The sequence below is a fragment of the Aythya marila genome (genome assembly GCF_965140915.1).
Source record: "Aythya marila genome assembly, chromosome: 2".
Lineage (NCBI taxonomy): Eukaryota > Metazoa > Chordata > Aves > Anseriformes > Anatidae > Aythya > Aythya marila.
In genome coordinates this window covers 134,704,752-134,718,338 of record NC_139043.1, presented here as the reverse complement: position 1 = coordinate 134,718,338, position 13,587 = coordinate 134,704,752, and the positions used below count along the sequence as shown (strand labels likewise).

Genomic DNA, 13,587 nt, shown 5'->3' with positions numbered 1-13,587 from the left:
AACAGACAGAATATGTGAGCTAGCTAAAATGTTTGAAGAACCTTTCCATCACTAAAGAATTATCAAGCTATTAACATGTATCTGGCAATTACAGTAACTTTGTACTGTTAATCTCAAGAATATCTTCAGAGATGCTAATTTTATTAGCTTTAATCTTCAACTAAAGATAATTATCATGAAAATAACTGAGGATTCAAAGAATGTCATAATTATGTCTGAAAGCCACATTGTAGCTAGAAGGTTGAGCCTGAGTGCTCAGCTTTCACTACAAAACTGGTATTGTCAAAAATACCGCCTGGTGGCAAATCAGGCAGGGGAGAAACAGACCCTAGAAGTTATTGTAAAGTTACTCCGAGAAGTTATATTCAATTTAGTTTCATGACTGCATATAAAATATACGCGTATATATCAAAAATATATTTTCAGGTACTGAAATGTTCTCTCTTTGGGTCTGATAAATCTACATCAACAGCTATATCACAAAAGTGGTCTTGAGAAGCTGGAATCCTCTAACAACGTTCAATGTTCCCAAGTAAATTAACAAATACAGTTAACTTCTCATGATTGCAGCTTTTTATGGGAATTTCCTGCCAGCTGCAAAGGCTTAGGGATGTTGCATTATTACATACCCCAAAAAAGAAAAGTTTTGTTGAGCAGGAATCAAGCAGAATCCCTTCCAAAAAAAAAAAAAAAAAGGGAAAAAATAAGGGGAAAAAAAAGAGAAAGAACTAAAAATGAGAAAAAGGACATCCTAAATATGCTAAATATGCCTAAATATGCTAAATATTAAAAAAAAAACTGAGCTACACTTTGTATTTATTATACATTCACATCCCCAAAGCCAATAAGATTTGTGCATGGGTGCATAAAGCAGCACTTGCCTCTACAACAGCCAAGACAGCAGCAGATCACACTGGGTATTTATGGACCCAGCTGAAGCTAATACAGGCAAGGATGAGGCCAAGGTTTGATCATTTCTGAGAAACTACTTGAAAGTGAATGATAGAAGTGATGGCAGCAGACTCCTGTAGTGCCAGGTAACATGCATGGCTTGATGTGTCCATCCCAAGTCACTGTTTGTTGTGAGGACAAACTCTGTCCCTACAGCAGCAGTACAGCACTGGGAGAGTTTACCCAAAGGAGGTTTTCACAACCCAGACTGGAGAACCCAAGATTCAACAGAAGAAAGCTGATCTCACATAATGCTGGTAAACAGCTCTGAGTGCTCCAAGCAGGAGGTTGGATCAGACAACCTCCAGAATTCCCTTCTGATCAATCCTCCTTCAATTCCCTAACATGCACATTAAAAAGGCTTTAAATATACACAGGAGGAACACATCATGCCAACTGCCATCTAGTATCCACACTAATTGTATGGGCAACCTGCGCCAATAAAATGAGGAACTGAAAGGCATCTGCCTTGACAGAAAACACAAAGGGCACCAAATACTTGGAAGGATTAATTGGAAGGAAATTAATCCGGGTCTTTACAGAAACACTGACAATTTGACACAACCTCTTGAAAGGCTTGATCCTATTCTGAAAGAGGATCAGAAATACTTCATTGGCCATAAACACTTCTTTCATATTTCTAAAGGTTCCCCCGATAATACCACACAGTCTCCACAGTCTACTCTGATGCCTCATAATCTGACTAAAACATGAGAAGAAATTTCCTTAATGTCCAGTCTAAGTCTCTCTGAGTGCAATTTATTCCATTCTTTTTTATCTCACACATACGAGGCACATATAAAAGACTCTTGCCTCATCTTACTCTATTTAAAGAGAAGACACTGTCCTTGTCTTTTGCCTCTCTTCCATAGCTGTATTATCTATATCTTCCATTAGTTTTTGCTTCCACTGTTTTATTTATCTCTCAGCCCCTTCATTTGGAATACAATTGGACACGGGTCTCTAGCTCAGACTTGCTACTCCATGTACAACAGCTTTATCTGTCTGACACACTTCAACTGTCAACACAGATAAGCACAGAAGGAAGCAGTTCCTCAGCAAAGACTGACCTGGTTCATTTTAACTACAGGCTCCAAATTCTTCATCAATTGTTTTACTTAGTGAAGCTTTTCTCTTTAATGCTAAATTATGGAGCCTCAGGTTTAATCCACGTAAACTTGCTGACAAAATTCATCCCTCAATTACTCAGGCTTAGATACAACTGGAATGATTAAAACTGTAGCCATAAAACAATACAGAGAGCACAAATCTGTGTTTAGTTTGCATAATTAAAGAGGTCTTACTTGACTCTGTGACATTCTGAACTAGTTACTACATGCAATTGGTAAATATGACCGGCAAAGTGATTTAGTTAGATGTTTCTGTTGTTAAACAATGGTCACTGAAAGAATAAACACACACACAAAGAACCTCTCTCTTCACACCCCCTTAGCTTGTAGAACATGAAAGGAATTACCATTCACCACTAAACAAATAGCATAGAATTAATGCAAGAGTAACTAAATGCAGGAAAAAGAGATCTGCATAAGAAGAAAAACAAGCAGTAAACGAACATTTATCTGTGCAGACCCACGTAAACCATTTGGTAAACTCCTTTGATTTTCCTGAAATCAAAGACACATAATGCAGCTCCTGTAAACAGAACATACCTGTTCAAGTACATCCAGCTTCAGTTCAAGTTTACTAAGCACAACATCTCCACCCCAGAGTGACAACTGGAGATCTGACGGCTTCAAGTTCTTGATGTAGCGATTCACATAACTCATCAAAATGGGAGTTACATAGGACTCCAACATTTTGGAAGATTTCTGTGTTACGTGTCAGGCACTAGGAACAAAGACAAGACAATGAGATATTATTCACAAATCTGTCAGCATAACTTCCAATAAATTGACAACCACATTGCTTGGACACAGGAAGAAAATCTACCTCAAATTCTAAGCAAAGGATATGTATACAGACAGAGAACCACAGAATGGTTTTGGCTGGAAGGGACCTTAAAGACAATCCACTTCCAGCCCCCTGCCATAACAGGGACACCTCCCACCAGCCCAGGTTGCCCAAAGCCCCATCCAGCCTGGCCTTGAGCACCTTCAGGGATGGGGCATCCACAGCTTCTCTGGGCAGCCTGTGCCAGGGCCTCACCACCCTCTGAGTGAAGAATTTCTTCCTAATATCTGACCTAAATCTCCCCTCTTTTAGCTTAAAGCCATTCCCCCTTGCCCTATCCCTACACCCCCTGACACAGAGTCCCTCCCCAGCTTTCCTGTAGCCCACTTTAGGCACTGTAAGGTCTCCCTGGGAGCCTTCTCTTCTCCAGGCTAAACAATTCCAACCATCTGCATACTTACACATAAAGATCAAACAGGTATCAAGATGAAAGCATATCTATTTGGGTTTACAAATTCCCAGCTCTCATATATATAAATACATATATATACACACATATATATACATATATGTGTGTGTATATATACATATATATATATATACACACACACATATACACATATATATATAAAGGAGCTAATAACTAGGATGTTCACTACCCAAAAAACAGAAAGGGAGGGAAAGAGAGAGGATTTCAAGCACCCTCCCCTGCTTCCACACAAAACTTCCACAAGCCACAACTACAGCTACACCTATACAAACCCTACACCCCTAACCAACAAACACCCGTACCAAAACACCCCCGACCAACCCCTCACCGCTCCCACACCCCAACCAACGCGCACAGAGCCCGAACACCCCCCTGAAACCCCCGACACCCCAAACCCCCCTCACCCCAACGCCCCCCACCCTGCCCCCGGGCTACCCTAGCACCACCCCACACCCCCTCCCCGCAGCTTCGCGCTTCCCCAGGGACACGCACCCCTCCCCAGCGAGCCGGGGCACCCCCTGCAGCTCCCGTGCCGGCCGTGCCCGAGGCTGTGTGGGGCTGGGCGGCCGCCCCACAGCGGCTCGCTGCCCCCCCCGGGCCGGCCGGGCAGCGGGAGCCCTGCGCTCTGCGCGGCCGCCTCACGGCCGCTTCCTGGTTCCCCGCTCCGTGCGCTCCCTTCTATCGTCCGGGCCGGAAGGGTTTAAGGGGAGCACCGCGGCGAGGCCGGAAGTTGGGCGTGAAGGCGGGGGAGAGGTGTTTTTGCCAGGAGTTCCGCCCCGGTGTTGTGGGGTGGCAGCAGGCGTGTAGCTGGTTCGCAGCCTGTGTTAATAAAGATGTGTGTTTCCTTTATTGTTCCGTGTGGTGTTCTGCCTAGGCTCTAAGTTTCAGCACTGAACGTGAGGAGAAAATTGGCTTTCGGCGTGCCCAGAGCCGTGCTCGCAGAGGAAAACCCTCTGGGACAGCCCCAATTGGGAATGGGGATTAATGGGATCCCCACAGGCTCCCTGTGGGAAAGAGCAGGGGCTGATTTCTTCCAGGGTGGATGACTAATCTGTTAAAAAAATAAAAAATCTCCTACTTAGATTTTTAAAGAAGAGTCTGATATGCCCACTGAGTTTTACATTCCTTGTAGAAATACCAAATTTTGTGTATTTAACCTGCACAGTGTACTTCCATGTCTGGAAAACAAACAAACAAACAAACAAAAAAGTTGCAGTGATGTGCAGTGTGGGGAGTGGGTTCATGTAAAGCAGGGCCCAAACAGTGAGGTCTCCAGTAGCACTGACTGCGGTACCAGTCCCTGTGTTGGAGTCTGTGGGAGCTAATCAAGGCCACTTCGTGATGAGTTAGCTGTCGACCCTGCCTACACATGCTGAGTTAATCATGAATCTATCCAGTTTTTCGATAAAGTCACCTCACTTGCTGTGCCATCTTTGCTCAAAAGTCACAGCCCATAAGGCAGTTTTCCCTCCAGAAACCTGAAGCAGTTTGGGCTGCTTTTACTCCTATGATGGTCACCACTTCCACAGCTCACGGTAGAGAAGTGTTGGGCAATTTTCAGCAGCTGTAACATGTCAACCTCTAAGAGATGCTAGCAGGCAGCTGAAGGTCAGAAATACTTTAACAACATTGGTGATGTTTCAATAAAAATATGGTCTCAGCTTGCAATTTCTCTAGTGCTAACATTCTTGAAGCGTTCCTTTTCATAACCGCTACGCATTTCTGTCCCTGTGCTGGAGTTGTGGGAGTGGTGAATTTACTGATAAAACTTTTTGGGAGTGTGTGTTGTGAGCCAGCTCAGTGAAATGATGTGTGTTAATGGAAGCAACCTCATTCATTGCACGACCTCCCTGTAGACTTGCATTGACACAGCAGAGGGATGTGCCAACAGATAAGTGTAATGCTGAAGCACACCCTAAGCATGCATCAAAAGCCTTCATATTCAACAGAAAAACATTCCTCTGTTCCTTTGTCCATTATGTGATTACTTTTGAATGACACATCCAATCAACGCTGGAATGTTTTCTGAAAGTTTGGAATTGAAGAACAACGCCCTATTTTGGTGAAAATCAGTAAACTAGAAGAAGAGTAGGGGAGACACGTAGTGTTCCTGGCAGCTGCTTGGCAGACCTAGCAGCTCTGAACAGCTCTGTAATTTTCCTGGCAGTTATTAGCATTTCATTATAACTACCTCCATCTCAGTTCCAGTTCCAGTATGTTGACGCCCTGAATAATTTATTTCCTACAGAAGAGAAAAGCACAAAAAACTGGGATCATGCAGGAATTGGTCTTTGACACAAAGGAGATGGTGGCATGAAATGAAAGCAGCCGGAGAGTGTTCCCTGAAGAACAAAGACATGAGAGCTTGGGACACAGGGAATTTGCAGGTAATAGGTGGAGAAATTAACTTGGGCCCACTGAAGCAACAAAGGCATAGCATAGCTGCTGGAAATGTCAGCGTAGTGCAGCTGCCTGAACTAGCCCGATTTATTCAGTATTTCAGCAACCCAGTGAGACACACAGGTCAGGTACAACCTAAAAATGCATATTTAGTGACACACGCATCTTCATTCATATAGTGGATGGCTTGAGTAATTCTGATTCCATTAAAAATTGATATATTTAAAACTAGAGAGAGGGGAAGTGTGCACAAGATTGTGTAACATTTGGCCAGAAGCGTGAAGATAACAGGACTTCAGGGCAGTCCTCCAGAAACGTGTCTGTCTGCACAGGACTCTATCTTGATAAAAGAGACTGTAGGAGTGCTTCTAGCTTCAGTGTTGCTGCTGATATGTACATGTATGATTTGCCATTTTCTGCAACAGAGGCAGAGTAAATGAAACACGGAAGGGAAAAACAGAGTTCATAAGAAATGAGGAAAGATGAGGAAACACAGAGTATGAATAAGTGACTATCGCACTACCAGAAGGTGCAGAAGGGGAAAAACAAGGAAATTAGACTTTTAAATAGCTTTAAAACAATAAAATGAAACAAGAATCAACCATGCAGCCAATTTAGTCCAATTCTACCTCTTTTGTTCACAAATTTAAAGCAGCCTTTTCTTTTGAGCATAGTTTTGCAAAGCCTCCTGCTATGACATTGGTGTTTGACAGCTGTTACGCTTCTAATAGCACAAGAGGTAGACGAGGTAGTCTCCCACCTTGGGTACATCAGGCAGCCAGGAGCAGTAGTGTCAGCAGAGGTTTTTTAAAGTAGATTTGCCCAGGCTGTCTGTAGTAATCTGAGGTTGCTGACAAGGAGGGCTGGGAGACAACCTGTGACAACTACACAGGAAAAAAAAACTTTCCAGTCCTCTATACTTTCTCTGTATCCTTTAGCTAATGTTGGATACTTTAATGGGGTTAACTTGATGGGCTGTCTGTGTCTGTCCTGGTGGACAGTCCTGCCTCTCCTGCTTCAGTGCCTTCAAGACAGCATCATGGATGCGAGCGGTTGGTCTCAGAAGCCATCAGTCTACCCATGTGTGAGAAGAAGTCTACTATTTTGTGATTATATCCCCCATAGACAACAAGAGATTGACAGCATGAGAGAGTTGCTGACCATAAGCTGTGAAAGAAAGAAAAATTAGTTGGGCTTCTTCCTCGTCTCCTGTTCTGGGTGCTAACACATGGACTAGTTAATTTGTAATGTTTCCTGGTGGTTTCTTTTTGTGCTTTTGCTGCAATGATATTAAATTTTGTCCTGTTTCACTGGGAATTTGCTGAGCTCATTGCTATACTGACTAAAATTACATACTTTCTAATATTTTTCAGGCTTTTAAAAATTACACCAACAAAAGCAAGCAATACAAATCAAATCTGTTTCTCTGTTAGAGTTACCCTGCTTACTCGTACTGTCACATATCCAATTATTGCATCATATGTAGCCTTCAAAAAGTGGGAAACAAATCATTGCCCCACTGTTTATATTGCTCTGAAATTACTTTCAAATTCACCAAAATGCACACAGATTTGGCATTTGGGGAAAAATTATCTTTTATTAAATTTGCACATACACTTTCATCATGATCTGAATGTTAGGTATATTACAGATTGAAAGGTGCAGATAATTGTCTATTGTAAGCTTAATTTGCTCTTCTATTTCCTAAATTTTGCCTGAAAATTATACTTAAAAAGACATTCAGATATAGACTTAAGGTAAGTGGTTTTGGTTTTGGTTTTGTTTTTTTCCAAGCATTAAGATCAATTAACTGAACTATGGGATTTTTAAAATGAAAAATTAAAGCTCAAAAAGAAAAAAGCTGTTTTTAAAATAAATTTAGAATTTGTAGCTATGATATGAGTGTGAGTCTGTTGAGATGGTGAAATCCAAACTAAGTAAAACTAGAAAGTGTTCATTTACTGTACTAAATTCACAAGGTTCTGGAAAAAAGTAGCTTCCGATATATAATCCCAGCTCACTGCTGCCTCAACTGGCTTTTTAGAAGATCACATATCCCAATACACTCTTAATATGTTAAAATTCCTTTACAGATGAAGGGCAAAAGGCTGAGCATGCTGGGGAGTGAGACACGTTTACAGAGTAAACAGAGAGTTTACAGAGAGTGCTAACCTGTCTTGAGGTTTTTGCTGGCTTCTCCAGTTTTCCCTGTTATTGAGTGCTCACTCTGTCTTAAATGGGGAAACATCTCACAGATTAGGAGACATTTCTTCTCAGAAAGAGCAGTCAGGCATTGGAACGGGTTGCCCAGGGAGGTGGTGGAGTCACCATCCCTGGAGGTGTTCAAGGAAGGGTTGGACGTGGTGCTTGGGGACATGGTTCAGTGGGTGACATTGGTGGTAGGGGGATGGTTGGACCAGGTTGTCTTGGGGGTCTTTTCCAACCTTAATGATTCTGTGGTTCTGTGGTTCTAAAGTCCCTCTTCAAAAGTGTGTGCAATGGTCTAACAACCAACTTAACCAGCATGAGCATTGCTGGTGTGCAAAGGGTCTGGTGTGGACAGCTGGGCTACACTCAGGTGTAAGGATTTAACTATGGTAACTGGGGTTTTAAAAAATAGACTGAATGCATAAATTCTTTTTACATACATTCAGGTTGCTTTTGGAACTGCTAGCCCTCCGATATAGAGGCTATATTGTTTCTGCAGAGCACTGAACTTCTATTCACATACCAGAGTGAAGGAAAGATATGATAGGGAACCTGAACTGAAGACAGCGGGAGCATACAAGCAATGCAGTTTTGGTCTTCTGGGAGTGTAATTTCCAGGTAAATCCTAGGAGACATGCATGCACATCCAGATCAGGAGAGTTAAATCTTTAAAGTCTTCTGAAAGGTTTTGTTGGATCGGTAACAAAGGAGAACAATTACCTGTGCTTCAGTAGTGCAGTTTTAGGGTATATAAAGCAATTTGACCCGTTTAGAAACGCTTAAAGAGTTTGTGTGTCCTTTGGGTCTAAAGAGATCTCTTTGAATTCTACACCTAATTATGGAACACATCAAAAAAAGCCAACCAAGAAGATATTATTCTTGGTTCCAATATATGAAATGTGTATTTGACAATGGTAAATGTATCTGTGAAGAAACATGTAATTTATTGCTGCCTCCAGGCATGAGGAGATTTATGCACTAAATGTTTCACACAGGTTTTTGCTTGACTATTGCTGTACTGTTCATGCAAAACACATGTACTTGTAATGACAACTTCTAGCATACATTGTGTTGGAATAGCCCTGCTTTTCAAGAGTTAAATGGCCACTGTTCCTTGTTATTAATGGATTTCTATTTCAATCTCTACAGATATAGAACTACAAATACTACAGATATAGAAATTTGTATTTGTTTATTTACATGTACAAATAATTAGAAATAAATACAAAATGCATAAATACAAGTACCATCCTATTACTGCATTTTTCCTTTAAAAACATTATGTATTATCAAAAGATAAAAAGTAAATGGCAGCTTTATTTTGTGTCACCAGGTGGTTCTTTAGAGGATGAAGATAGAAATGGCAAAGCTCAGGAATGTGTTTGGTTTGAATTATGCTAAAATCCAGTTGTTTCATTATTTATTGGCAAAATCGGTGTCTCAATGAAGCTGTGGCACTCTGTGATGTCCTTTGTCCTGCAGCTGAAGCCAGGAGCATTTCTGCAGAGCTGATACCTGTTCCAAAGTTTCTTCTTTATGTAAATGAAGACATGCTTAGGCTTGATTTGAATATTGTAGCGCTGATATTAATGAATATCAGACAGGTTGAACAGCTACAAGAACTGCAAAACCAAGAAAATGTGTTCAGCTCCAAAAATCCAGCCTTGGCATCTTACTGGCTGCCACAGCTCTGTGTGAAGAAAATGTTTGTTCTTTCAGCAGTGATCTCCTTGGCTTCCAGGACTTTATAGGTGAGTAAACATGGGTTCTAACACTGAAATCTGGCTATATACGTTGAAATCAGGCTACAGAAGAGACCAAGGACTAAAGAGAACATATAAAGCTCTACCCCTGAAAAGCAACATGTAAAGTCTGGGGAATATACCTGCACACAGTGGGAGATTAGGAGGAAGTGTATGACAGCCTGAAAATATGGACAAGTGACAATGCTGACACAAGAAAGGAGACTGCACCAATGCTTAAGGCAGGAAGCCTAATGCTTTGATTGAATTTTAAACTGAGGTGAAGACAGAGCAGGTGAATACAGCACAGAAAAAAGTAGAGGAGACCTGGAAGACATGATTAGGAGTTGTATACATCACCTATTGATCATTTTACAGTTTTGACACATTTGTTTTGATAAGTTTTGAGACACTGTGGATTTGTTATTGCTTTAAACCAAGTGCTTCTCACTATCTAGGCAGCTGTTATCAATTATTTGCTTTCCTGATTTATTTCTTTTAATTCACGTTGTTTTCTGTTCATGTTTTGCGTTCAACATTACTAACATTAATTTGGTATGAAATGGAAGTTGGAGAAAGTGGAAACCATTCCATTTAGTGTTAAGTACACTGAGTAGGCAACATTGCACAGAGTGTTTTCTACTCCAAGGACCTGCTATTTTTGGTTCATAATTTACTTAACCTATTCTCTGGCAACTGGTATTGACTTCCAGTGTGTCATATCCAACATGCATTTATGTGATGTACAAGAAATTCTGAGTATGTTTTTTATTATCATCCTGTCACAATGCATTGAACAGTTCATTATGTACAGGTAAACATCACTCAGTAACCCAAAGATGAATAATTATAACATACAATTTACACTTTTTTGAGTTTTAGTACAAATCAGTGTTCTTAGTTCCATTTGAATTACATGCTATCCAGTATTTTTCCATATAATCTAAAATATGGAGGGATGTAAAGAAGGGTGGGAAGACCATTGACTTATCTCAGCCTATTAATAGTAGCCAGAGCTTGCAAGAGTGCTTTATAGAATATGCAAATATTTGTAGCATGATTTAAGTGAGAGGTGATCGTAATGTTTTATGAGTTATTGCAGAGAATCTTATTAGATAATTTATTACCACTCTTTTCTGAGTTTTGCTCCATAATGGAAATTCTTAAGATCTATGTGAGAAATATGTAAGAAAATATGACTAACACACTCCAGTAGTAATTTACATTAGTGACACAGACTGCAGAAATAATGTTTGCTGATATCAGGACACTGGGTTTCTGATAGTATGTTCAAGCTTTACTTTTTAATTTTTACATATTTCAATAAATATGAGTCTATGAGATGGAAAGAACTGACTGTCAAAAACGAATTCTTAACTTTTGTTTCAAAGACTTGACACCACACAAATTACAAGGATTACAATAATGGATCTCATATCCTTACATCCAGATGTCTCTTAATCACCTTTATTGTGTTTTCAGACAAACACCTGCCATTTCGAGAAATGCATAGTTCTGAAATGGTGTGATCCTCCCAGCAGAACACAGCTGCTGATACAACCCATCCTGATTTTAATTCTGGTCACAAATTACCTGGAAAAATTAAGTAGTCTTAGGCTATTTTCTCTTCATACCCATGCTTTCTCTTATGTTTAACACAGTTTCTTCTCCAACAAGAACAAATCTCTGTGAAAAGGGGAAAAATAATTGTATTTTATAGGAGAGTATATTTGCTTCTTTCAAACATACAAATATGGTACTGAGAAAGGATGAAAGTTTTAGAGAAGATGAACAAAATCATCACCAAGGTAATCTCAACTTTATTCGTGGAAGACTTCTGAAAGTGGGGCAGCTCCTTTTAGCAAAGCTAAAGTTCATGTTCTCACCTTGTGTCTCAGGTACTGCAGCATGCTTTTCTACAGCACTTGACAATTGCAAATCTACACCATGTCTCTTCTCTGTCACATATCAGCTTCCTCTTTGTATCCAGCCATTAAATTTTCTGTTTATCATGGTAAAAACAAAGGATTTAATTCCTAGTGCCTTGCACTGCTTTCAATAACAATACCCTTCCTCTCCCTCTTTTACTCCTGCAGCAGATCCATACTCAGTTCTGCTCTGTCATTGATGCTCATCACCTTCCACAGGTTGTTTTTCCCACTTTTTGTGTTTTTTCCTAAGCAGTCTCTCGTGCATTGAGACAATATGTTTTAAACATCTATGAAGACCCTCGCTATACTTTGTCATCTCCCTCTGTCACCAGGATGTCTACCAAAATGACAACAGCTAGGAGCAAGTGAACTGATACTCTCCCTGTCTGGTAGATCACTGTCATAAGATTATGTCCTTGGGCTCCCCATCCATCCATCCATCAGTCACATCTCCAAGTTATCTGTTAACTTAGGATGTAATTAGGTGCAACATTTCTTCCCATGGCAAAGCTGATGTACAGAACACAAGCCAACTGTTACATCTTGGGAAAATGTAAAGACAGATGACACCTCTATGTTGTATGTTTTTCAGGCAGGGACCATCTTTTTGTGCTGTACAGTGTCATATAAAACGTTACCTCAATTTCTGACTGCAGCTGTTAGCTGCTGCAGCAATGCAAATAATTTTGGTAGCAAAATCCTTTCAAGGAGATCCAGTCCATCAGACTGAAGTAATGCAAGTCCAGTTTGCATTACTTGGATGACCTTTAAAACCATTTGAGTCAAAAGCAATGGGTATTGGCTGATGAAGAATTACGGGGCTTCTAAAGCTGTCTGTGAACCTCTTCCAGCTCAGGAGCTTCCCAGCAGTAGCCGATGTGAACTGGCAGGAGGACCAAAGGCCTTCCTGTGTACTGCACTTCTCGGAATTTTTGCACTAGATAGAGGGATATAGTGGCCACAGAGAAATGCAGCCAAAGAAAGGCAATGTGTAAATATGACTGGAAAAGTAGATGAACACAAGTCTGAGCAGAGCGGGAGTTTAAAGCAAAACATCCTCCAAACTTCAGGGAGTTGGGAGCACCTCCAGTTGGTCTGTCTTTGTCCAGATGCAACAAGAAATGAAGCACTTCTTTCCAGACACTGAGACAAAAAAAAAAAAAAAAAAAAAAAAGAGAGAATGGACAGCAGATGTGTCATTTTCCCCAGCTAAACAAACTTCTGATGGACTGTTTCACTCTCACTTTACAAAGAGGAAAGAACCAAACAGGATACTCTTAACTGGGTTGCAGCAGACAGACCGACCCTGCCTGTCCTGCTCTCCAAGGGCGTGCTGCCTTTGTGCTTTTTCATAGATGGTTAGCACTAAAACCACTAAAACATTGCCATCTCCAACCGAGTGAGAAGCCAGGGCCATATCACAGTAGTTCCCTGCTTCTGAATCGGTGCTCGATCCATTACAAGAAGACAAAAATACAGAATAAATATTTTTATTAGAATACATATCCTGGTCGTATTGTTTCAGGCTGTTTGGCCATACAGTCTGCGAGACAGTGCACTGGTTAACATTGTAAAGGCTCCTTTCAGAACCTGGAAAGTTAGAACATATATTATTTTAATGAAAGCATAGATTGTGGAGGCTACAACAAAATCCACAGGAAGATCCTAAATCCTCCAACACTTTGGATTTTTCAACAGCCTGGATTTGGATTGACCCTAATAATGTGTATACTTAGCGCTTAGAATCACATGTGTAAGGTCCATAGAAAATACAATTTACCAGCTGTGCAAGTATTTTTCTAATGACTCAGACTCTCTGCTTTTTTGTTATTGTATAAAAATGTGATGCTTTTAAACTGAGCAGCATAAATTACATTGTTGCTTCTCTGCAGTAATATAAGGTAACCTTTTCCCTTGGTTATAGGTTTTTAAAGGGTGGTATGGATTGTTCCAT

The 13,587-nt window shown here is 40.6% G+C and overlaps 1 protein-coding gene across 4 annotated transcripts in view; it reads right to left on the bottom strand.

Moving 5' to 3' along the window:
- The window catches only part of VPS13B (vacuolar protein sorting 13 homolog B), a 460,107-nt gene extending 456,116 nt beyond the window's left edge, over window positions 1-3,991 (bottom strand). For all 4 annotated transcript variants that reach the window (XM_082753129.1, XM_082753131.1, XM_082753130.1 and 1 more), the window contains exons 1-2: window positions 3,845-3,991; window positions 2,622-2,799 (exon numbers count right to left, since the gene is read on the bottom strand). In XM_082753129.1, the coding sequence (XP_082609255.1) occupies window positions 2,622-2,768 (147 nt within the window). In that variant the 5' untranslated portion in view covers window positions 2,769-2,799; window positions 3,845-3,991. The remainder of the gene's footprint in view (window positions 1-2,621; window positions 2,800-3,844) is intronic.
- Window positions 3,992-13,587: the final 9,596 nt, after the last annotated feature.